At 40.2% G+C, this 24,774-nt stretch overlaps 1 protein-coding gene across 1 annotated transcript in view; it reads left to right on the forward strand.

The window, feature by feature from the left end:
- The first annotated feature begins 2,022 nt into the window (after positions 1-2,022).
- Positions 2,023-24,774, forward strand: part of SPOPL (speckle type BTB/POZ protein like) — a 31,487-nt gene continuing 8,735 nt past the window's right edge. Inside the window, exons 1-5 of the mRNA XM_081929808.1 lie at positions 2,023-2,451; positions 16,134-16,271; positions 17,371-17,492; positions 18,395-18,546; positions 20,920-21,047. Coding sequence (XP_081785934.1) covers positions 16,194-16,271; positions 17,371-17,492; positions 18,395-18,546; positions 20,920-21,047 — 480 coding nt within the window. The 5' untranslated portion in view covers positions 2,023-2,451; positions 16,134-16,193. The remainder of the gene's footprint in view (positions 2,452-16,133; positions 16,272-17,370; positions 17,493-18,394; positions 18,547-20,919; positions 21,048-24,774) is intronic.

Raw genomic sequence — 24,774 nt, forward strand, 5'->3', positions numbered from 1 at the left:
CTGGAGCCACACATCCTTCCACAGTGGGGACATAGGTTTCCGGGCAGGAGTTGATCAAGGTGAAGGTTTGCTAAACGTGCCTTCCTCTTAGCGTGTTTCTTCCTTGCGTCCTGAGTTCAAGCATCTTCAAAGTCCTTCAGTAAAGGTTTTTCTTCAGTTGGAGAACTGCAGGCCAATGTTTTCCAATTGTTGGTGTTTATCCTACTTTTTTTAGATTTACCTTGAGAGAGTCTTTAAACCTCTTTTGTTGACCACCAGCATTACGCTTTCCATTTTTAAGTTCGGAATAGAGTAGTTGCTTTGGAAGATGATAATCAGCCATCTGAACAACATGAATAGTCCAAAATAGATGTTGAAGAATCATTGCTTTGACACTGGTGATCTTTGCTTCTTCCAGTACACTGGAATTAGTTCGCCTGTCTTCCCAAGTGATGTGTAAAATTCTTCAGAGACACCGTTGATGGAACCCTTTGACCTTACCACCTTGGGTGACCCTGCTGGGAGTATGAGATTCCTGACAGCTTTGTTCACAAGGGTCATAGGAACATGCAAGCCCACTCACCATGACAAGGTGATGATCCAGCAGGTGCATCTCCAGGTAGCATGGTAGATAGGGCTGGACCAGTGAGTTGCAAGGAGCAACCACTATTCTGCCTTTTGCTACCTCCCTCTGCTGGCTGCTGCTAATGGGAGTTGCACTCCCAAACATTTGAAGGGCACCAGGTTGTCAAAGGCTGCTCTACCTGTTCTCTTTGGGTCCAGCAGGCCAGCCAGAATGAGCAGAAGCTGCCACTGCCTGTACTTGGCTGGGCTCTGCCAATCTCTGTGAAGTGCAGAACTGGGCTTGTCTAGGCTTGTATTTAACAAGGGATGGGAACAATTCTGAAAGGCTTGTCGCCAAGTAAAAACATACCTGTTCTATAGGGCCTTTGGAGGAAATGAAGTCATGCAGCCTGCCTAACACTTTTCGGTTTTATTTCTGCACAGCTGTATTTTATTAATGACTTGTTTTAAGTTTCGTATTTCAATGTAATTTATCTCGGAAATTGCTCCAAGATCACGATGGGCAATCATGAAGAGTGGTCTACAAATACACTCGTTGCCTGGTAGCAATAGGAATTATATTTAGGTGGGTGGGCTGTTGGTAGACGAAGCATGTTTGATTTCCATATTGGCTGTGGAGGAAGGAAGCCTGTCCCCTCTGCTCAGCCCCTCCCCTACCTGCTAGTTGGTAACGGATTTTACAAGTCTGTGCTTGCCGCTATGCTCAGTGTCCATTACCGTGCCAAAAAGAGAGAGCGAGAGATGGCGTTGCACACACTTGCATTGTATACCCTCCTTCCCTCTGCCCACTGAGTGGTCATGGACAGTTGAGCCACATGAGACCAAATCTGCCCTTCATGTTGCCCAGGGCAAGAAAATTCTGTGATCAGCCACAGTAAAGGTTTGTGAAGCCTAAAAGACTAAATTTTATCATGGCCTAAAAGCATTTGTCAACTAGAGCCCAGTTCATCAGATGAAATATAACTCTCACTTGGTGGTTTGCATAATAATAATATACTGTACATATATTCTCTGTGTATGTGTAAACGCTTAATTTGTGTGTGTGTTTGTATATATATATAGATAGATAGATCTAAACACACACACACATATATATGTATATATGTATGTATATATGTGATACACACACAGGGCTGTATTTGCGCCCAAAGGCAAGTTCCTATACAGTAATATGGACTTGGGCACGGACTCATACAGGCACCTACGTTCTTTCCTCAGCAGAACCGGAGCTTCCCTTGCAAGTACCCGGATGGAGGCGTTCGGGTCGTTTTTTTAAAAAAGTAAAAATATTATACTTTTCTTCCTCTTCAAATAAGCCCTCCGGCACAGCTCTTTTTTTGGCGGGGGGAACCATCCCCCACACGCGCCAGTGCCCCGGCTGCGTCATGACGTCACACACACGCCGCGTCGCTCCCGGAAGTGAGGAAGCGGCGGCGGCAGCAGTAATAGCAACAAGCAGCTGCCTACGGCCGCCGCCGCCGCCTCTGTGAGGGTTTCTCTCTCTCGCTTGCTCTCTCCCCCCCCCCACCCCCGTTTCCCTCCCCCCTCTTTTTCTTCCCTGTGTACGGGAGCCGAGAGGGGCCCCGCGCCCGTGCGCGAAGGTGGGCCGGCCGGGCTCCTCGCTCTCGCTTCCCCACCTGAGGGGTGGCCGAGGAGGCTTGTGACGGGAGGAGAGAGAGAGGGGGAAATGCGGCTCCGCCGCCAGCAGCTCTGCCCGGACGCGACGCTTCCGCCACAGCCCCCTCCTCCGCCGTCTCCTCCTCCTCCTCCCTCCTCGCCCTCTTCCCCTCACGCCATCGTCAGCGGGGGCCACGGACTAGCGGAGCCCCCTCTTCCAGTCCCGTCAGTATGAGGCCGGCCGAGACCCCCCGCCAGCGCCGAACTCCGGTAAAAGGATCCAGGGGGGTGATGATTCAGTCTGGGTCGGTTATGGGGCAGCCCTTCTCTCCTCTCTGTGGGCGGGGGCTGCATTGGCACTCGGGTAACACACTTCACACACAGCCCTCGCTCTCGCTCTCTCACATACACACAATATGCACACACGCACTTCTCACGGGAAGCTCCTCTTACTTCCTCCCCATGAAATTGTTACTGATGATTCTGGCCCCCCCACCCAAAAGAAAGAGGTTGGTGCCCAAGAGAGGTGGGTGCGCGGGTGGGGGGAGCCCTCTTCTAAGCAGGGCCTCTCGCCTTGCTAACCCCAGGGGCAGCCTGGGATGTTTCTGCACCTTGTTTTCCGGATACTCTTTTTTTTTTTTTGAAGGAAATCCCAGATGCCTTTGCATATTTATACACTTTTCTTTTATCCTATGCTTTCTGGTAAACAGACACACACAAGCTTCCTTTTGATGCAGTGCTGTCATTTTATGTCTAATTCAAATCTCTTTGGAATGTGATTCGTTGGACAAGGGCTTTCTCTACTTGCTACTCTATGAGTCTTCCTCTCAATTTCTGCCTCTGTTTATCTCTCTTTCTCTCACCCCCCCCCACCAACCTTCTTCCTGTGGTGTTTTGCTCTCCTCTTCATGTTTGTTCAGAAACTAAATATCAGCAGGACTTACTCCCCCTGTAAGATTGCAGCCTTAGAGGCAGGGTCAAGATATCATTGTAGGTGTTTCGTGGCCAGATGTCATTGTAGGTGTTTTGTGGCCAACTTCCGCACGGTTTTAATTACAGGACAGTCCTAATTCTGTTGAAGAAGAGTAGTTGTGAAAAATATCCGGTGATCTTGTGACACCTTAAAGGCTAACAAATGTGCCTTAGCATAATCTTTTGTGGTCTGAGAACATGTGTCAGAAAAATCTAGACCCCAGGTGCTGCAAGAGTCTCATTGGTTAAGGAGTTGAGGCCTACAGATCTCACAGATGACTCCCCCCAAAATCCACACTTTGGCAATGCCTTTATTGGGACCAACCATAATGTTACAAAAGTGTAACAAGTTTTTAGGTGTTCTGGAGCTTGTCATCAGGCAGGATGTTCTGTAGAACTCAAAAACGTGTCATGCTTCTGTGAAATTTTGGTTCGTCTCAAAAAAGGTACTGCCCAAATGTGGATTTTTAAGGTTTTTTCTTATATTATTTGAAGGCATACGCTACAGTATGTCAGTCTTGAAGGTGCTTTAGGATTATTTGTTCTTTTATATCTTGCCATTCTCCATTCTTGGTACAATACAGTATTGGCAGGTATTCTTGGATTTACCAAGGTATTTTGCTGTGAATTTTTACCCGCACATTATTTCAAATCCTGACTTGTTATAAATTTAAATTCACATTGGTCTCTGGTGTTAACTTTTCGTATTTGTTTCTTTTGATGACCAGCCTTCACTTGACCATCCTGTATTTCAGATGGACATATTTAACTAGTCACTGTGTTTTGACTATGTGTTTTTAAAGCAGAAGTCCTTTAGAATATTGCCTGATACAGTTTCATTATCATAATTTGAGCGCATGCATCCATTTTTGAAGGAAGCTCCCCTTGAAAATGTATGTGGGCAAAGAAGACTTTTTCCCCATTTGAGGCCTTGGAGAAATCTTCAGTCTCAAAGTACAGTACTACACACATCAGCCTAGTTTATTCTTCCATAAAGTACTATTGATGTTCTTCTCAATGATATGGTAGATACACTGTTGCTCTCTCTCTCTCTCTCTCTCCCACCCCCACCCCGCTCTCTTCCACCTTCTCTCCCGCTTTCCCCTCCAGTTTGGTAATGACATTTTCCTGGTAAATAAGTGGTTAGTTGAACAGGTCTTCCTTTGAACATGTAGGGGGGAAACTGAAAGACCAGTTCCTCACCCATTCCTGCTTTCTGTGTATGTACTAGTAATTTTACAGTTAGCCAGCTGACAATCTGTATATGTTTTAGTTTCAGGGCCCAGTTGTTTAAAGTACTTAAATAAAAAATTGTCTGTGGTAGTTCAGCTCATAATTCTTCGTTGTGCATATCTCAGGAATATGGATTTTCTGAACAATGTTCTGGTGGCTCTATTGGTTAGAATCTAATTTAGAATCTATGACTTGTAATTTAGTAAACAAAACCCATTATGTTAATGTTGCACATGCTATACAAATGTCTTGAGGTTTTCCCCCTCGGTAACTAAAATTAGATCAATTAAAATATTTGATTAGGAATAATATATTTCCCTTATTCTGGCCTTGTTTGCATGCAGTGCTTAACCATAGTGTATGAACACTTAGCTCTTCCCTTTCTGCTGACTGTCCCCATGTAAGCGAGGAAACAAGCCTCATTCTGGCTTGTCATAATGGGCAAAGCTGGCATTTCTACCTTTGTGTTTGTTTGGAGAGAAATAGCCATGAGCACTCATTTGCACAAACAAACACCTCTCAAGACAAGTTTGACTCTTGCTTATTTCTCTCCCTTTGTCCCAAAGACAGGAGTAGGGAAGCAAAAGCACTCATACATGTTAACCTATAGTTTATTTGTATTTGAAGCTGTGGTTTCACAGTGTTTACAAATCTGGGAATTATTTACATTTTATGGAAAGTTTTGAAGACATAAACAGAAGATGTAATACTATTAGCATGCTTAAAGAATGGTACATTGTATCTGTTTCATGAAGGACAGTCAACAACAAAAATGTTAATGGCAACTTTTGAACTTCCTAAATTGTTGTAATAATTTAGTTACTTTAAAACTGTTTTTTATAATAAATTCCCCAACCCCCATGGATACCTCTCCACCTCACTGGCATCCTTGCCTTTTCTCATTATCGTTCTTTTAAAAATGCTTGATTTTTTACAGAAGTCTTTTATTCTTTCAAACATTTTAAGCAGTGATCAGGAGACATTCTCTGACATTAGGCCTGCTTTGAGTTCTGTGGCTCATGCATTTAAGAATAAATGAAAGACTGAGAACAACATTTGAAATAGCCTTTTATTCCAGAGGACTGTTGACTAAATCTGTCAGAATTAAAATGATGCATAAAATGGTTAAGATGAATGCTTGGCTTTAAATCAGTTTGGTTCCAGTGATTTCAGCAGAATTAAAGGCATGAGCCTGAAACTGCAGCTCTCTATCTGTAAAACTGGTGCACCTTCACTCGCCTACCACTGTGATGCTACTAATGAAAGTGGGATATTACAGTGCTCCAAGTAAATACAATAATTTTGAAGATAATTTGATCCCAGAATAATATAGGAATACAAAACTGATCTGATTTTAAGAAATGTGTATCTTCTAGTTATATTAAAATTCAGCTCTAACTGGTACAAAAATGAAGGGTGATATCTAACTTAAATTTTTCTTAGAGTACACCTATTGAAATTGGTATAAGTCTATTGAAATTGGTAGTCTAGTGAATTCAGTGAGCACAATTTGAGTATGACTAACACCAGATATCAACCAAACAATTTTAGTTCATTTTGCACTATTAGAGAGACTTGGTTTGTATGTGAGAGATGCTGTATGTCAGGAATCCCAAACTTCATTTGCAGAGTCTATGTTTAACAGTACAAAGTTGTACAGTGCTCAGATACACATTGCTCACACAAGACATGGATTGCATTTTGTTAAAAATATTTTCAGACCCTTTTCCTTTTTCATTGCTTTGAAGTGGACTGTTGTGTTTGCTATGTAACTCCTTGAGAGTGGAGTGGGTAGGGCTGGCCCAAGACATTTTGGCAACTGAGGAAAACCACACAATAGTAACTTCCTCCCCACCAGGGAAGAAGTAAATGCAGATCTACATCATGAGCAGGGGGTGGGGTGGGGATAAAGATCTATATTGGGATCTGCTGCCCCTATGGGTCCTGCTGTCAGAGGCAGTTGCCCACCTTGCCTCATGGATGGGCCAGCTTTGACTGTGGGTATGGATTTGGAATGTATTTAACCAGACATTGGATTATGTTACTGAGTAGTTTGAAGTAGTCTAATGTCAGTTTTAGCAATTATCTTTAAGCACCCCTAGTCCTAAATGCATTTTTCAGGAAACCAGTTACATTGTTCAGCTGGAACTTCAGTGCAGTTTGTTTGGAGCTTGAAACATTATTATTTATTAAATTTATATCTTGCCCTTCCTGCAATGGAGCCCAGCCCAAAGGAAAATGTGTGGCTCAAATTAATCTGTTTTGACCTTCCTCTCCTACACAGGAAATGAATTCCTATTGCTATTGGCTGCTTACACCACTGTAGTCATGCTGTAGTAAATGAATCACTATTGTTTACTACAAATTATGTGTCTCTACCTTTCTGGCATGGAGGCCTGGATCTCTCAGTGGATTATTCTAATAAATGCTTTTTATATCCACTAAGTATTTCAGATTGCATTGCATTGCTTTGTACTCTCAACATAAAGGGAAAGTTTGTGTCATTTTGGAAATAAAATTCTCCCTCCAAAATTGGTATGTAAGTATGTAAATTCTTAGTGCATCTGCATCTGGCTTTATGTTTGTGAAGGGATTGCCAATTGCCACCTCCTAATGTAGATTGCTTAACAGGTTTGCTTTATTAGCAATGTTAACCTTGAAGATGGTTTGGAAGCTGCAACTGACATAGAAAGCCACTACCTGTGTGTTGTCAGGGGCAATGTCAGTGAGATATGCCAAGCCGAATTCAAGGGGTTGGTACTAACATATAAAGCCCTAAACAGCTCAGGCTCTAAGTATATAAAGGGTCATGCCTCCCAGTACCAGCCAACTAGAGTTTAAGATGTGAAGTGGGGAGAGGCTTTGGTACTAGTGCCATTGATGTGTTCTTGGGGCAATCACATGAAGCAGTGCATTCTCAGTGATGGTACCCTGCTTATGGAAATTTGTCCATTTAGAAATCAGGTTGGCACCTACACTAGTTTTGTTTAGGTGTCAGGTAAAAACTTGTTTATTCCTACAGGTCCTACAGATTGAAGACACTTGAAGTTAACACGAAAAAATCCTGAGTAAAGTATTAATCTATAAGGGAAATGGATGTTACCTGCATCACCTGCCTAAATTGCTGTGTTATACCTGTTGCAATATATTCATTGTGTATTTGTAGTTTTAAATGTGATTTTTAAGACTTTCTGTTAGCATGGTTTTATTAGAAATGTTAGCCTCCCTGGGAACTTTCAGAAGGAAGAACGGCATATAAGAAAACAACAACAACAACAATAAATATGAACTTCTTCATTTAATAAGACACACATAGCAGCTTAGAGACAAATTTACAGGACTATAATAAATCCAAAATTTGGTAAAAAAAAGGCATAGACATGTATTTCTCTAAAATTTTAGACTAAAACCATTTACAGCTCATATATTTATTGAAAGGTTTTTGCTATACAATCATACCTTGGTTCTCAAACAGAATCCGTTCTGAAAGTCTGTTTGACTTCCGAAAACATTTGAAAACCAAGATGCGGCTTCCTGCACTCAATTGGAAGCTGCGTTGGAGGTTCAACTTCCAGAAAACGTTTGCAAACCGGAACACTCACTTCCAGGTTTGTGGCATTTGGGAGCCAAAATGTTCAAGTCATAAGGTGTTTGAGAACCAAGGTACAACTGTATACCGCAAAACCTGGAAGGATCGAGCATAGCAGGCATCATTTGAACGGAATTTATTACATGAAGGGTGGGGACTGGATCTGGCCAGTGGGCTTGATTCTTATCTATCTTAGCCCCCAAATTTGACAGCTAGACAAGGCCATCCACCTGTCAGTCACCTGATGTGCCAATGGAATTGGGTGACAGTGCTTTGAAGTGCCAAAAATCAGCTGATGGTTTGGAATTCCAAGCAAGGTGCAAAGAAAGCTCATCAAAGGAGAGACCTGCTGCTGATAAAAACTGAGTTCCCTTGAAGACAGCAGCATTCAAAGCAGGGTTTCTCCTGTCCTCAGACTAAGTGGTGGTTCTCATGCTTGATCTGTCCAAATTAATTCTGTACTCAGGATTACTTTTTGGTAAACTTCAAGCATCTTCAGTCATATAATTTTGGGAAGTGCACCTGTATATGCTGCACACACAGGTTTGTCCTATTCATACTTGACATAATCTAAAAATTATAAGAAGGAAGATAATTATGTGAATTAGCTGCTACTATGAAAATAAAACTTGATTTGCTTCTCGGTCTCATGGAGTTGGTATAAAGGTCAGATGACAAAAACCCATATAAGCTGCCTTCAGTGTTTGGAAGATAGGACACACACACACACACACACACACACACATATATATATATAACCTGAGAATGATATACAAAATCCAGTTTAAATAAATCTTGTCTAATTTGGTAGCTTGGTACTGTTATCTGCTCAGTTGCTTTGGCACCGTAGCATTTCTCTTTGTTCTGAGCACAAACCGAACTGCGGTTTGACTGCCTTGAAGAAACATTCAGGACAATGTATTCTGCACACAGCTGTTTGTTGTACACTCATTAAAGAGAGGAGTAGGGATTGGATTGTAACCCTCCACTCTTTGTAGAAGGTCTCCAGGGCAGCATTTCTGTGAAAGAGGTAGACATTTAGAAGTGCAGTAATCCACTTGCTCTCCCTTTCCTGTATGTGTATTATGATTGCATGGATAAAAAAAAGGGAATGCAAACTGCTGAGGTGAGTTTTCTGTTTGCTACATGCAGCACTAGGAGTTCTGTGTTGTTCTGTGATAATCTCAACAGTTTTTATTGGGTTAGATCTAGACATCACCATCCACAAATGGAAGGACTTCTTCCATTCATGGAAGAGGCTGAGATCCAGCAGAGGCTGTTGCTAGAGGAGGGGATGATTTTAACTGATGCCCCTGGCTCCACTTCCTGTAATGTTTTGGAAGCCCCTCAGACCCTCAGAGAACTGCTTTTATGGAAATGCAGAGGGAATGAGAAATTGGTATGAATATACCCTTCCTCCCCCCTGCAGGTAGTTTGGTTCCAACTAATTGTTGATCTTATGTGGCATTGTAATATAGACCTTTAAACATTGGACGAGGGGAAAAGTACTGTCATGTGACTAAAACAGTATGGCAGTGTCACTTCATTGATCTCGGGGCTCAGTGTTATAAATGTTTTCTCAAGGTAATTTGTTTTTGGGGTTTTTTGCTTACAAGGTTATTCCTTTGTAGTTTGGTGAGGGAATCTGCTTATTAGTACTTCATTTGTGTTGTGTAGTCCTAGTTCACTCCTACAGTTATGAGGAGTTGGAAAAGCACAGCACACTCCACTACCCAACGAAGGCCCCTGAGTTAAGACTGTAAGAAGCTGTGTATGTTAATTCCTAAGCACCTGTAATTTAGCAAGTGCTAAGTTGGGTGAAGCTTTTTCTAGATACTGGCACACCATGGAAGCACACCATATTATTTTTGTCTTCGGATGATGGATGGCAAAACGCAAATTTGCAATTAAGGTGCATGATTATATCATATTCATCTGGCTAATGGAGCAGCCTTTCTTACTTTGCCTTCCTGGATCCTAAGTTCTTGATGATGCTACAGAGTTATTTCTTACATTGACACCACTCCATAAATTCTTATTGGCCAGCTAAAATTCATTGCCAAAATGTAACTGCATAAAAGCGGTTGCTTTTCAATACTGGATCCATTCACCTGCAGTGGGGAACTATGGTTTGAATATTCATGTGCAACCTTGGGCTCCTGTGCTTCTTCTCCCTGCCCTGGATGCACCTGTTCCAGCTCTCATTTCCTGGTTTGATCAAAACATAGTTGGCTGTTGTGTCCAAATTAGGCAAAATGTGGCCTCATCAAGTCAGAAAGTGAAAAAGGGAATTTGCCCACAGAAGGGACAGGGAAGTGCATAAGTTCAAGGCTTTGGCATGAATATTTAAATTCTAAAGTGAGAGAATTGAAGGATATGAGGAGGGTGCAAAGTGTATGCCCAAAGTTCCAGCACAAACAGCCAAACAAGTGTTTTGCATTATGTGTAAAAGGAGGTGTAAAGCCTGCTTGGTTTGGTTGTCTAGGGCCAAGGGGCTCTGGCCCCCTTTACAGTGCCATGACCAAATAACCCTTAGAGCTGGGAAAGAGATAGGGATTGCTCTGCAGCTGCCAGGCTACTTCCCAACCACTGCTGTAGCTTCCAGTTGAGACAGCTGGGGCTCATCACACCTGCCTGAGGTGGTGGTACGCTCACCAAGGCAATAAGAATTATGGAAGACAGCTGCTAATGCTGTTTGGTTTTGGTAAGTATAAACTTGTGTAATGATATTTGGTGGCCGCTCTGAGCCCAGCCTTGGCTGGGGAGGGCAGGGTATAAATAAAAATTATTATTATTATTATTATTATTATAAACCACTGTCTGGGTGGTTTCAGAAAGCAAGATGAACTCAGGTTATCAATTTATTTTGTGGTATGATGATGATGACGACGACGAGGCATAAGCAAAAATCCTAAGAAAAGAAATATGACTCAAAAGTGTAGACCCATTCTTTGACAATTGACTTGAATTTGTACTAACTTCATTTGTCAGTTAGCACCTTTACGTTTTTTACACCAAGAGATATGTCTGTGTCTCTAGAGTTCATAACCCAGCACAAATCTGAACTTGACTTACTAAAAACAATCCAACTATGATCCTCTTGGCTTTGGTAAAATCCTAAAGCTAATAAAGTAGAGCTGTTTGTGATTAATACATCTTTTGCTCATACATTTCTGAAACAGACTAAATATTTTAGTTTGATATGCAATTCATAATGCCTTTAAATTGGATTTCATGATCTGTATAATTATGTGCAGTAACTTGCTGTAGTGTTCATGGAGTTAACTGTGTAAGATGAGGCTTGTAGACTTGGCTAGATCTCTTTATCTGTATTTAAAAGATTGATCTATTGAAATAGAACGTAAATAAGGTTCAGAAGTTTGTACTTCTCACTCTTTCAATTAAAATAAACATGCCTGTTCCATTTTGCATGTATAAACTTGCAGTTAACCTGTTGGAACAGCTTAACCATTAGAAGCAGGTATCATATTTCTCAAGGTATGCACATAAAAGGGTGCAGGTGGAGATCAGTGATCAATATTTAGGACTTTTAAATGATATTTCTTTTAAATGATAACATTTATTATTATTTCTATTTGTAGTGTGCTAGCCTAACAGTTAACCAGTGCCTCCCACCAAATCCAAGAATAAGTACTTGATCATCTGGTTTAGCAGAATGGGAGCGTTAAGTGGCTGCACCATCAGTATTACTCTTACCTGTTGCTACTTGTGGTTATTAAATTAGATTAGTTCTGGAAATGTGCCCTTGTGATAGGTCTGGGGTGGGAGCAGATGCCCTTGGACTCTTCTCTCCCCTCTTGGAAATTTGGAAGGGTTCTTCTGACAGCTGCTACAAGGCACAGTGATACAGCCAAGTGCTTCCCTCCCAATTCTGTGCATGCAGAAGACTCTACTACTGTATATCTATACCTACAGTTTCCTAATTTTAGAAGTGTGCTAGTGGTTAGTGCATTTGTTCCTGGGTTTCAGAAATAGGATAGAATATGGATGAATATCTTATAGACAGATGTTTGGCTAAAGTTGACATTTTGTAAACCAAGTTTAAGATTGTGCTATTGCTTTTATTCTTCCTTGAACCTCTCAAATTGTTCCTTGTGGGCATGAGATACCTGGAGAAAATGTTGAGTTGAGTATATTAGAAAGGTTTGTTTTTAAGGAAGGTAGCATAATACAATATTAGTGCAAAGGTAAGAAGGAACTAATTTTAGTAGAAGTCCTGGTGATTAATATCATATGAGAAATCTGTGTGCACGCACCCCCTCGGTTTTCCAGCTACAGCTGGTCATCTTGAGCAAACTATTTTCTTGCTAACAAGACTAGATCACTTCATTGCTGAGTGACTGTATCCCAGTTTGGTTTTGCTTGTAGAACAAAAGTTTGGCCTTAATACTAAGGAGTCTTCTTTATTATACAACTAATTACATAATTCAGCAAATGCTGCATCTTTAGCCAGAGGTCTAAAACAATAAAGCTGATTCTTAATTTGTTATTCTTTTTAAATATATTTTAAATAAAGCATTATAATTTTTTTAACCATTAAATGTGTTAAAAGAAGAGCACAATATTTTATATTGGTGTTTAGCGAAATTTAGGAAACAGGATCTGGTGGTAAGATGCTAGCTGCTGTCCTAATGATACTGTTGAGTTTTATGTGCAATTCTGCATCTTTCCACCTGCATTTGTCTGCTTTATCTTGAGCACTGAGATGTTTGCAGCTGTGGGCTTCCAGGGATGCCCATTTGATCAAACTTTACAAGAAGTTTCTTCCTGTTCCCAGGGCACCAAATGCATTGAAGTACTTCATTGTAAACATATAAAAAGCGGATGTTATGTACCTCCTCAGATCAGATCTATCTTTAACAGCTTCCCTGTGCTGTCCTGTGAACCATGAAAGAAAGCTTGACAGTAGACAATTGTGAAGTGCTCTGACAGTTATTCATCTTAATCTTACTGTTACCTTGTCTATGTGTTTTGCACTTCTGGTGTATATTGTCTTTGATCTTGAGTGGAGAAGACGTCAGTCATGTACAACACATAGCACAATGGGACCGCGAAGCATTAATAATGCTAGCACAAATTTAAGAATTAAGGTAAGAGACCACTTGAGGACAATTCAGCTTCATCTTTGAGGCTCTGGGCTGTTTGCTGCAAACAGAAGTGGCTAGATTTATTTTTGTTTTGTGAAATGAGCAACCCATACTGAACCTATGCTTTAGGAGTTCCACTGATTACATATCTACAATTACTTTTTGATAACTTCTGCAAGCAGAACATTAAAAAGCATAGCCTGTAACTACCAACAGAATTCCCATAGTGATTTTAGATGTTCGTACACATATTGCCAAAGCTTCAGTTTAAAGCTGTTCTCTCTCATTCTTTCTGATAATCCACACTGTCATAAATCCACACTGGGCACAATCCAGCCAAAGTTAAGCACTTTTAGATCCCATTTATTTAAATGGAAGATGCTCAATGTGTACTTGAATGCTCTATAGAAATCAGTGAGATTTAAGCTGCAATCCTTTATTAGGAGCGAGATTCATGGAATGCAGTGGAACTTTCTGTTGAGTAAACATGTTTAAGAGGATGTTATAAATTGTTTAACTTGGCTGGGTTGTGCCTATTGTATTAAGCTTTTAAAAAATATATTTCTGAAGTAGATGGCACTATTGTTTCTTCATGGGCAAGGATAGAGTAGAAATTATTTTAAAACTATAATTATTAATGCAAAGGTTATGGTATCTATTTTGCTTGTAACACAAGCTATATGGTTTGCAGCATCATTGGTTTCCAAAATATATAAACAACTAGGAGCCAATGGGCTCAGATTCTTAAAGCACAGATATTTGTATTACTACCAAATTGAATGGCCAAAATTTTGATAATATTTGACTCTTAAAAGTTGTCAAAATATGTGCTGCTGTGTATTGTTATAAGTATTATTGACCTTCCTTAAAAGAGATGGTGACTGGCCCAAAGTTACCCATTGAGCTTTATGGCTGAGTGGGGATTTGAACCCTGGTCTCCTAGGTCCTAGTCGTAAACACTACACTACACTACACTACACTGACACTTTCTTCCAATGTATTTTGGAGTAGGGTATCCCAAGCAAAGCTATGTGTTGCGTCAGGAAAAGGACATTTTTCCCCCTAAGCTTCCCTGGATTGATTTTCACTTGAGAAATCACATGGCCATCTTTTTTTAGCCAAGATGTTAATTCATAAACAAAAATTAAGAGTATTAGGGAGTATTTTTATATCCCAAGGTGATTGTATATAAGGGTGAAAAAATGTCCCAAAATAGCACTACATTTGGTTGAGTTTTGTTTGAAAAAATTCACGGGGATAGCCCATTTGTAAGTTTTATTTGCTCTTCTTGGGATGTGTTTTGCTTCAGCCGCTTTTTATTTACAGAAAGAAAACTATAAATGATAAGTGGCTGAAACTTCAATATAGTTGACAATAAATTAAACTACTTTGTGGGTCTACTTTTGTGTAACTTCTATACTGAAAAGTCATCCTGAGTGGGCTTACAACCCCATTTTCCGCATGGAATATTCATTTATAGGAACAGTAATCATCACAAGGCAGCATGCAGAAATATGGCAGAGACGTAGTAAGCAGAGGATAGTGTTTGAAGAAGCAATTATAGGGCTGATATGCCGTTCATTTCATTTTTGCCTTATTTGATTGATCAACTAACAGTTTTCTACTAAATGAAGTCTAGAACACACTTGTATGATTGCCACCAAATCTTTTTATGGGGTTATTTGATAGTAATAGCAGGAGTGGAAGCTTCTTGCTCCCCAGCCCTAGAGGAGTCATGACCTCTTCAGGGAAATTGTATCCTTTCTTCGCATTTAGCTTAGCTTTTAATGAGCATGTGCAGACATCTTTGAACAGTAACACAATTTAGGGCAACTTGTAAATATGCCCTCAAAAGTTACCAGCCTTTTTTTACTAGTTTGGAAACAAGCTAGTATTTTGTGTTTTCATCCTGGCCACAGAGGAGGCCAACCCCTCTCCTCCAAGCTACTAGCCTCTTAGAAGGCTGTTTAAAAGATCTTCTACTAAGCACATTGGCAGAAAAGGGTTGAGTCAATTTTTCCTTCCTCTGGCAGTCTGCTCACTTGTCTTCATGGAATTTCATATCCTTATACCCATGGAATTCTGGTCTCTTATGACTACCAGGCAAGTTGTTAAATACAAGACTAGTTTAGCAGAATGGAGGAATAAATAACACAGTTGAGCATCACAGTAGCCAGGTTACGAGTGCCCAGGAGCCTGAACTAACCAATCATTTGCAATTTAATAAGAGGTAGACTCTCCATATTATGTAGTGTGGTGTTCTATAAAACTTCTTGGAAGGTGTGAAGTCCTAGGAGGCAGCTTTTAAATAATCAAAACAACTGGTGTGCTCTTACTATTATTGTAAATTGGGACAGGAAGGTTATTCATGAAGAATTGGAGTACTGGTTGGAGTGTATAGATTTTGCTTTTTTGCTTTAAGACAATAGCAAATTACCTTGCTTTCAATTTGGGATTGTGCCATGTATAGACATGGCAGCCATCCTATAATAAAAAGTAAAGGCAATTGCACATACCAGAGCCTCTGAACTAAAGGGTACTTTTCAGTCAAGGACAGAGTAGAGAAGAACTTTTGGATAGACATAATGCATGAATGACTTCAGATAGAAATATCTACTCTGATTCAGCTGCTGTAAAAGCCACCTGCTTTTCAAAAGATAGTCTTCACAGATTTCTAGCTGAGAAGAATTTATTCTTCTATAGCACACATATAACTTAATCAGCCTCCCACTGATTTCACACATCCCCAAGAGTAATGCAGGTTTACTGATGTTTAGACAATCGCACTTTGACTGTGTCCCATCTGAAAATTGAGGGATGTCCTTCCTGGGGTACTAAAGCACAATATATCTTTCATTTACATGGGTGGAACACAAACTTTTGTTGGTCATTGATATCTGGTCAATAGACTTGTCTTACAATTACCCTTGATATTTTTTCAGTAATTTATCTAACGTCTACCGTAAGTAGTTAAAGTAATACCTTAATAGTGAGTACTTGGCTGTACTTTTTCTAAATACTAATGCATTGTTTTATCTTAATTTCTGTAGGAAGAATACTGACAATTGAATTGCTGCCTTTATACTGTAAAAAATTGCAATAAAGTGGGGATGTCAAGAGTCTCCACTCCTCCACCACCTGGAGAGATGTCCAGTGGTCCTATAGCTGAAAGCTGGTGTTACACACAGGTAAGCCACATACCTGTATGTATGTGTGTGTCCAGGTTTTGTTAATGGCATGTTTAATAGTAGGACACTTTCAGATATAGCTTCCAGCAGTAATGCAATGTGATACCCAGAATTCTGGTTCCAAGTAAATGGAATAAGAAGGCAAAAAAAGTAATATAATAAAGAGAACCAATCAGAAAATGTATTTGTTATTGTTTAGTCGTGTCTGACTCTTCTTGACCCCATGGACCAGAGGATGCCAGGCACTCCTGTCTTCCACTGCCTCCCACAGTTTGGTCAAACTCACGCTGGTAGCTTCGAGAACACAATCCAACCATCTTGTCCTCTGTCGTCCCCTTCTCCTTATGCCCTCAATCTTTCCCAACATCAGGGTCTTTTCCAGGGAGTCTTCTTTTCTCATGAGGTGGCCAAAGTATTGGAGCCTCAGCTTCAGGATCTGTCCTTCCAGTGAGCATTCAGGGCTGATTTCCTTAAGAATGGATAGGTTTGATCTTTTTGCAGTCCATGGGACTCTCAAGAGTCACCTCCAGCACCATAATTCAAAAAGAAAATGTATACTATGTGCAAAAATAATGATAAAAATATGGTGACGGGTGAGATCAGCAATATAATAGGCAAGAAATCAAATACTGAAGGTTGTATCCAGTGATTGGGAGGATTTGCAGAGGTGAGGACATCCATTGAGAAACATTCATTGTGCAAGCTTCCTTCTATTTGTGCAGCTATTGAATACAACCGAAGGTTGCTGAGATGTAGGACAAATGAATTAACCACTTAAAGTCCACAATAATTCAACCTGTGGCTCTGAAAAAGCCTGCAGTTGCTGGTGGATAACTGATCAAATAAGGGGCCCCTAAGGAATGAATCTTGCTCAAATGTCATACATTGGTAGCTTATGGAATCCTATTCTGAAACTGGCTTTTTTAACAAGTGCACAGTATAAGCTGCAGTGACTCCTTAATTCTATGAGATATTCCTCCCCCCAAAAAACCAGTTTAAACCAGTTGAGGTTATTTCTTCAATAACTGCTTTTAAAAAAATTAAGCTGAAGAAAAGTGAATCTGGTGAATTTACGTGATTGTCTTCATCTCTTATTCAGGTTAAAGTTGTAAAATTTTCTTATATGTGGACCATTAATAACTTCAGCTTCTGCCGAGAAGAAATGGGGGAAGTTTTAAAGAGTTCTACTTTTTCATCAGGGCCAAATGACAAAATGAAATGGTAGGTATTAGTCACTTGTCAGTGGCTTCTCACTTTCTTTTCTTTAAGCATACGGTCTCTTGAGAATCTGTGAATATGTCATAAATAAAATGACATGTATGGTGGTTTATCCTCCAGTCTTAAAACTGTTTTTATTGTTGAAAGTGGGGCAAACTATCACTGATTTTCTGCTACATTACAGAGATCCGAACAGCTAATGGTTTGAAATACTATATAGTTTGTGGCAAAATAAGGCAAGATGATGTAATGTGTTGGATTAGGGCCAGAGAGACATTGGGTTCAAATCTCCATTTGTGAGGTTACTGAGAGCAATTGCCAAGCCAAGTTCGCGGAAGAAAGATTGCTGCAGCTTTGCTGGTCTTTCATTGCAGCTCCTGCCACAGTGCTGTGAGCAAAGCCACGGGAGCCAAGGTTAGTTGAATGACTTGCTGCCTTGTGGACTTGTGTGGAGGAAGCAAATTATGGCTCAGCTCACATCCGTGTGGCACTAGCAGGGTTCCCTATTTGTAAACTGCCCGGTGATCCTTGGATGAAGGGTGGTATAGAAATGTAATAAATAATAATAATAATCTCATTTTGTTCAAGAGGGCCCCACCCTTCTGAAGAAGCATTTCAGGAGAACACCACTGTATATATGGTCGCTCCTTGGAGTATTGAAAGGTGTGACAGCAGGAGAAGAGCAATAGGGATATATAGATATGAGCAACTGGAGGTCATGGGTGTTGAATACATATGTAAGTTTAAAAAACTGATCTCCGGAACCCAGGGGACTTATTGTGTATGTGTAAAAAATCATATCACAACAGTACTCCAATTTTTAAGTATCTTAGCAAGTTAGGCCTTTATGGATTGGAGAACAAGTTGATGTTTCTAAGACTTGCTTCTTATGTTCTTTATTTCAGGTGCCTGAGAGTAAACCCCAAAGGACTGGATGATGAAAGCAAAGATTACCTTTCACTGTATTTACTTCTAGTTAGTTGTCCAAAAAGTGAAGTGAGAGCAAAATTTAAATTTTCTCTTTTAAATGCAAAAAGAGAAGAAACGAAAGCAATGGGTAAGTGGATTTTAAAATGCTTCAAGAACAATAGGTAGTTTTCAGTTTAAGGAGTAAAAGGTCTGTCAAATGAGATATTTATTTATTTATTTATTTATTTATTTATTTATTTGCTTGTAAACTCAGATTTATTATTTTGTGTCTGTACAAGTTCAGTCACAGTGTAATCGCTTCCTCTGGTTTTGGTCAATGGTATAGTTTGGAGAATGGTATAGTTGGCAATTCAGAGGCAATTCAGTTATTTAAATCTAAATGAGATTTGACTGTCTTTTTTTTTGTATGCATTTCCTATTCAAACATGATTACATAAGCTTTCCTAATGTTTTGTGGTATATTTATTTATGATATAATTTTTCAAGTTGCCATGACAAATATCCAGCTGTTGCCTGGGGAAAACAGAACAAAGAGGGACTATTCACTGTTTGACAAGTTCTTTAAAAATAAAACCTGCTCCATAGGGATGGGGGGGCAACTGGAGCACATGAGGTGGAGACAGAGGGGAGGAGGAATAATCCAGAATGCTTCCCTCCCCTGTACTGCTGGTGGATACTTTCTTTCAGAAGGGGGGAATGTGGGATATTACCTTTTATCTACAAATCATGTTTGCATTTTAGCCAGCAGGGGTTAATGAGACTACCAAGTGTGTTTTGTCGTTAAAAACCAGTTGTTCTGTTTTACATATCCTGAATGAAACTGACTTCAGTTTTTCGAATCCCACTTTCTGAAGTTTAATTTTGTCCTAAATTATATCTTGCTAACGAACTATTATAATAGCAAGAAAACAGGACCTGCCGTGCAATTTGGACACTGTGTGTCCGTGTGTGCGTGTTCTCAGCCATACTGAAAAAGAGTATGTATTGGAGCTGGTCTTGTGTGTCACCACATCTGGAATTAAACATGTGTCCTCTAGTATATGATGTGGCCTTGAGTATATGATTCAATAATAGACTGGTTCAGAGCCTTTTCATTATAAACTTACTGAAGAAAGTGAGGAAATCGGCTTTTGCTTAACTCTGTATCATTCAATTATGGAAAAATATATTCTGCCCTTAATGGGATAAGGTTTGTAAATTGTGCAAAGCACTAAAATGCTCCTAAAATGTAACATCAGCAGCTAATTGCAGAAAAAAATCCATTGTCTTTAATGGTCCAATTGCTGCTAGCATTTGTTTTTAAAAAGTAATACTGCATTAACTTAGAACCAGAATAATGGGGGGGGGGTACCGTGTGCTGCCTTTAGTGCTATGGGAATTTCACATCCCCACTGTAGCTCCCAGAAAATTTGTGGTAAGTGGGCGTAGAGGTGAAGTTGGAGGTTGGAATCATGTGGGGAAGGGGGAGAGGGAGGAATAAATGGAATTATATGAACTTAGCCATCTGCAGTGTCTCTGACATCAGTGGTTCCTCTGCTTCATCTGAGCTTATGAGAGATTTTGGGGGTGATTTTTGTACTTTCAGCTGAAACGTGTGGCTGAAATTCTACTCTTGCACTAATCTCCTGTACTAAAAGGCATCTCAGAAAAGAAAGTGGTAATTCCACGAAAGTGAACACAGTAGTCAGATTATTATTATTATTATTTATTTATTTATTTATTTATTTATTTATTTATTTATTTATTTATTATATCCCACCCATTTGGCTGGGTTTCCCCAGCCACTCTGGGTGGCTTACAGCGTATATAAAACAGTAACATATCAAACATTAAAAAGAATCCCATGAGTTAAATGCATGGGCTCTTGCCCACATGAAGTCCTTGTGCTGTGTCTCAAACCTCTTTTGACTTTCTGAAGTTATGTCTACAGTGCTTTGGGTTTTGAATGTGAACATCATATGCAAACCTTCCCCACACCACCAAGCTTAATTTTAAAATATAGAGTTGAATCCAGATGTGCATTCAGTGACATTTCATTTGCACTTAGGAGGTGATTTGTACTGATTCTTCCTTCCCACTGCAGCCCCTGAAAACTGCACTGGAGGGCTGGAGGACCCTACAGAATGACATGGGGTGTGCTACCTGGGGATGTGGGGGAAACCTGTACTGGAACTAATTCCATCTCCAAACATAGTGGTGGGGAACCTGTGGCTGTCCAGCTGGTGGTGTATTCCAATTCCCATCAGCCCCAGCCAGCATGACCAGGGATGATGGAAGCTGCAGTCCATTAACACCTGGAGGACCACCGCTTCCATGCCCAGGTGTAAACAAAATGAGTCTTTCTCTCAATGAAGGTGCTAATCTGGATACAGCTCATATTTTGCATTAGTCTTTAGTACAATTGTTATCTTATTAGGTTTGATTTGGCTCTTGGATTTCACTTATTGTGTATGTATATTAAAACTGTTTTAATTGAACGTACTTAATCTATTTTACTTAGAAAGCCAAAGAGCATATCGATTTGTTCAAGGCAAAGATTGGGGTTTTAAAAAATTCATTCGAAGAGACTTCTTACTTGATGAAGCTAATGGTCTTTTACCAGATGATAAGCTTACGTTATTTTGTGAGGTAGGTAATCAACCAGTGCTTTTTAAAATAGAATATTGGTTTCCATGGCTATGAATGAAGAATATTTTCAAATGTTATGTTTATCCCTCTGTGTTACAGAAATGCCCTGATAAAATGTTTTAGCATAATGGTTGTTGTTTTTTAAGTATTTGATGCAAGATTTTTCTAAAAATAATTGGGAGCCATTGGGAGAATTCCTGCTTGGCATGTAGTGAAAGGAAAGCTGTAGAATAAATAAAAACTGCAGTAGTCTTGTGGGGTGGAAAAAGGTGTAACATAAGGCAGGGTTGTGGGATCGGTTTCCTAGGTTGGTTCTCTATGATGGTCATTGTGGAGCTACAGAGAAGCCACAGTTGGTTTGTCTTTGAGAGGAAGTGAACTCCCTCTTCCTATGATTTAAATTAATATTATGTCTGTATTTAAATTGGCCAGTGACAAGTGAAGAACAGGATTTTTATGCCCCTGACTGTCAAATGTAGGGCTGAATTTAACATACAAGTGTTAGTAAAATCTCAGTCATCTGGACATTATTATTAGTAGTAGTAGTAGTAGTATACCACTCTTAATCCAAAGATCGCAAGGAAGTTCACAACATAGAAATATAAAACGGGAACACAAAATACAAAATAAAAACAAAAACAAACCAATAACCCCCCCCACCTCCTACCACAAACACATTTAAAATGGTATAGGGTGTTAATCAGCCAAAGGCGTTTTTGAAAAGGAACATTTTCGCCTTGTTCCTAAAGGTGTATAATGAAGGTGCCAGCCAAAGCTCCCTGGGACAGCATTCCTCAAACAGGGAGTCACTGCAGAAAAGACCCGTTCTCATGTTACTGCCCTTCGGACCTCCTATTGAGAAGGCACATGAAGAACGGCCTCAGATGATGACCTCAGGATCCAGGTTCATATGGAAAGAGGGGGTCCTTGAGGTATTCCGGTCCTAAGCCATTTAAGGCTTTATAGGTCAAAACCAGCACTTTGAATTAGGCCCAAAAAGTAAATGGCAGCCTCTGCAGTTGAGCCAGGTTTGGTGTAGTATTCTCAAACCATCTTGCCCTGGTGAGGAACCTGGCTGCCGAATTCTACACCAGCTGAAGTTGGTTCGCCAGCCCTATGTCTAACCTCGAGGTTACCAGAGCATGGACAACAGTAGTTAGATTCAGGTAGGTAGCCGTGTTGGTCTGACACAGTCTAAATAAATAGGAAAATTTTAAAAAATGTCCAGTAGCACCTTAGAGACCAACTAAGTTTGTTCTGGGTATAAGCTTTCATGTGCATGCACACAAAAGCTTCTACCCAGAACAAACTTAGTTGGTCTTTAAGGTGCTACTGGACATTTCTCTCTCTCTCTCTCTCTCTCTCTCTCTCTCTCTCTCTCTCTCTCTCATCTATCATCTATTTTTATTTCAACAGTAGTTAGGCTATCCCTGTCCAGATAGGGGCGCAGCTGGGCTACCAGCCGAAGCTGATGGAAGGCACTTCAGGCCACTGAGGCCACCTGAGCCTCAAGCAACAGTAAAGGATCCAGAAGTACCCCCAAGCTACATACCTGCTCCTTCAGAGGGAGGTTAACTCCATCAAAGGCAGGCAACCTCCCAGCCTTCCAGTCTAGGGAACTGCCCACTAATAGTGCCTCAGTCTTATCTGGATTGAGCTTCAGTTTGTTGGCTCCCATCCAGTCTATGACTGAGGTAAAACAATGGTCCATCACATTCACTGCCTCACCTGCAGAGCTGTGTGTCATTAGCAGATTATTACAATGAACTCCAAACCTCTGGATAACCCCACTCAGTGGTGTCATGTAGATTTTAAATAGCATACATAGGGGATAAAATCGAACACTGAAGAACCCCACATTGAAGGTTCCATGGGGCTGAAGAGCACTCTCCAAGCATCCCCCTCTGGAAACGTCCATCCAAGGAAGCAATGTCACCCACCTCTGATTCAGACAGTTGCTCCAGAAGTATACCATGGTTGATGGTATCAAAAGCCAGTGAGAGGTTGAGGAGAATTAACAGAGACACATTTCCCCTTTCTTTCTCCCGACAGAGGTCATCATACAGGGCGACCAAAGCAGTTTCTGTGCCAAAACCGGGCCTAAACCCCGATTAAAATGGATCTGGAAAGTCAGTTTCCTCCAAGAGCGCCTGGATTTAGTCTGTGACTACCTGCTCAAGAACCTTGCCCAAGAAGGGGAGACTAGCAACTGCTGGTAGTTACTTAGATTTTCTGAATTCAGGGAGAGTTTTTTGAGGGACCACCTTGCAGGCGGGCATTGATCAAGTCCCTGCCCCAAACAGCTGTCTCCTCCCTGCTAGTTGGGTTTTTTTTACAGTCAAGAGGGGCAGGGCTCCAGAGTACAAGCGGTTACCCTGAATGATCCAAGCATCTTGTCCACATCCTTGAGCCTTCCTGATTGAAACACATCCAACACAACAGGACTGGGGATTCTTAAAAGCGATTGTAACTTTCCATATAGTGATAAGGTTTCTACAGCAACGATCCCTTGATAGCATTAGATATTTAGAAGCAAATTTATTATGGTACCCTTCAGACTTAAGCCTGTTAACACAACATTACAAAATATTGGCAACCCCTACTACACATGAGTGTTTAAGCAAGTGCATTTTACTTAGATTAATTGAAAAATCCAGTGGATATAGATTCTCTGGTGGAATAGATCTTTAGCCTCAGGGAGGAATATATGTAAATAGCTATAAATTATGCCGGAAACCTAAACAGTCTTAGTAAAATCCAGTAAGACTGCTTATGATACTTAAAAATGGAAGGTTATGATCCCAGTGCACTGAATGTTAAATATACATTGGCAGGTTATCACTACTGCCCTGGACTGATTAGTGGCTTAGGAGGATGATAGATGCTCTAACTGCTAATAAGTTTGCTTTGATCTGTGTATTTACAAGAAATGTGTACAAAAAAAACTTGGCAAGATTACAACTTAATTATGTGTCATTATGCTGTGTAGGAAGAATAATTGAAATGTGGCCCCTGAGACTAAATAGTGCAAATATACTGCATCTTATTTTATTTAGATAGACAGGCTAAATTAGCTGTGTGATGAATTTGTTATGAATACAATTATTCAGTTGGTAAGTGGATGTAACACATGTCTAGGTCTGAAAAGGATCCTTACTCCATAAAATATTTCTGGTTCAAATAGTTTTTGCTGTAGATCAAAGTAGTTTTATAGGTGAATATTGACTAAGAGGTCAGGGGTTTCTGTAAAAGATGAAATATTTTGCATTGCAGTGGTTTGACTTGGGGGGGAATCAAACCTTGTCCCTTGTTTTCACAACTTCTTTCAGGGAGTGCTCAGTTACTGCTTTGTAGAGCAAAGCAAGTCTTGAAGCATTAGCTTTGCATATTGGCTTTGAACGCTACCCATCCATGAATTTGCTAAGGCTGATCTTGCTTGCTGCTCAAGAGTTATCATAGGAACACAGTATGTGATCTAATAGTTTCACCTTGTGAAGCCATAATTTTGTTCCCAGCGCAAGAAGTTGGATACTACAGTATCTATATGATGCAGTCTTATTCCAGATCAGGCTATTTGTTGGGCATGGGTTTCACATTCTCTTCTACCTGATTTTTTTTAAAAAAAATGTTAAAAATAAAAGCAAATAAATTGGAATTTCCAGGGATTGAACCCTGGCCCTTTTGCAGTCCTTCTCCAATGTGAACTTCAGCCAGGAGAGGTCATTTT

This window comes from Podarcis melisellensis, assembly GCF_964234715.1.
Source record: "Podarcis melisellensis genome assembly, chromosome: 1".
Classification (NCBI taxonomy): Eukaryota; Metazoa; Chordata; class Lepidosauria; order Squamata; family Lacertidae; genus Podarcis; species Podarcis melisellensis.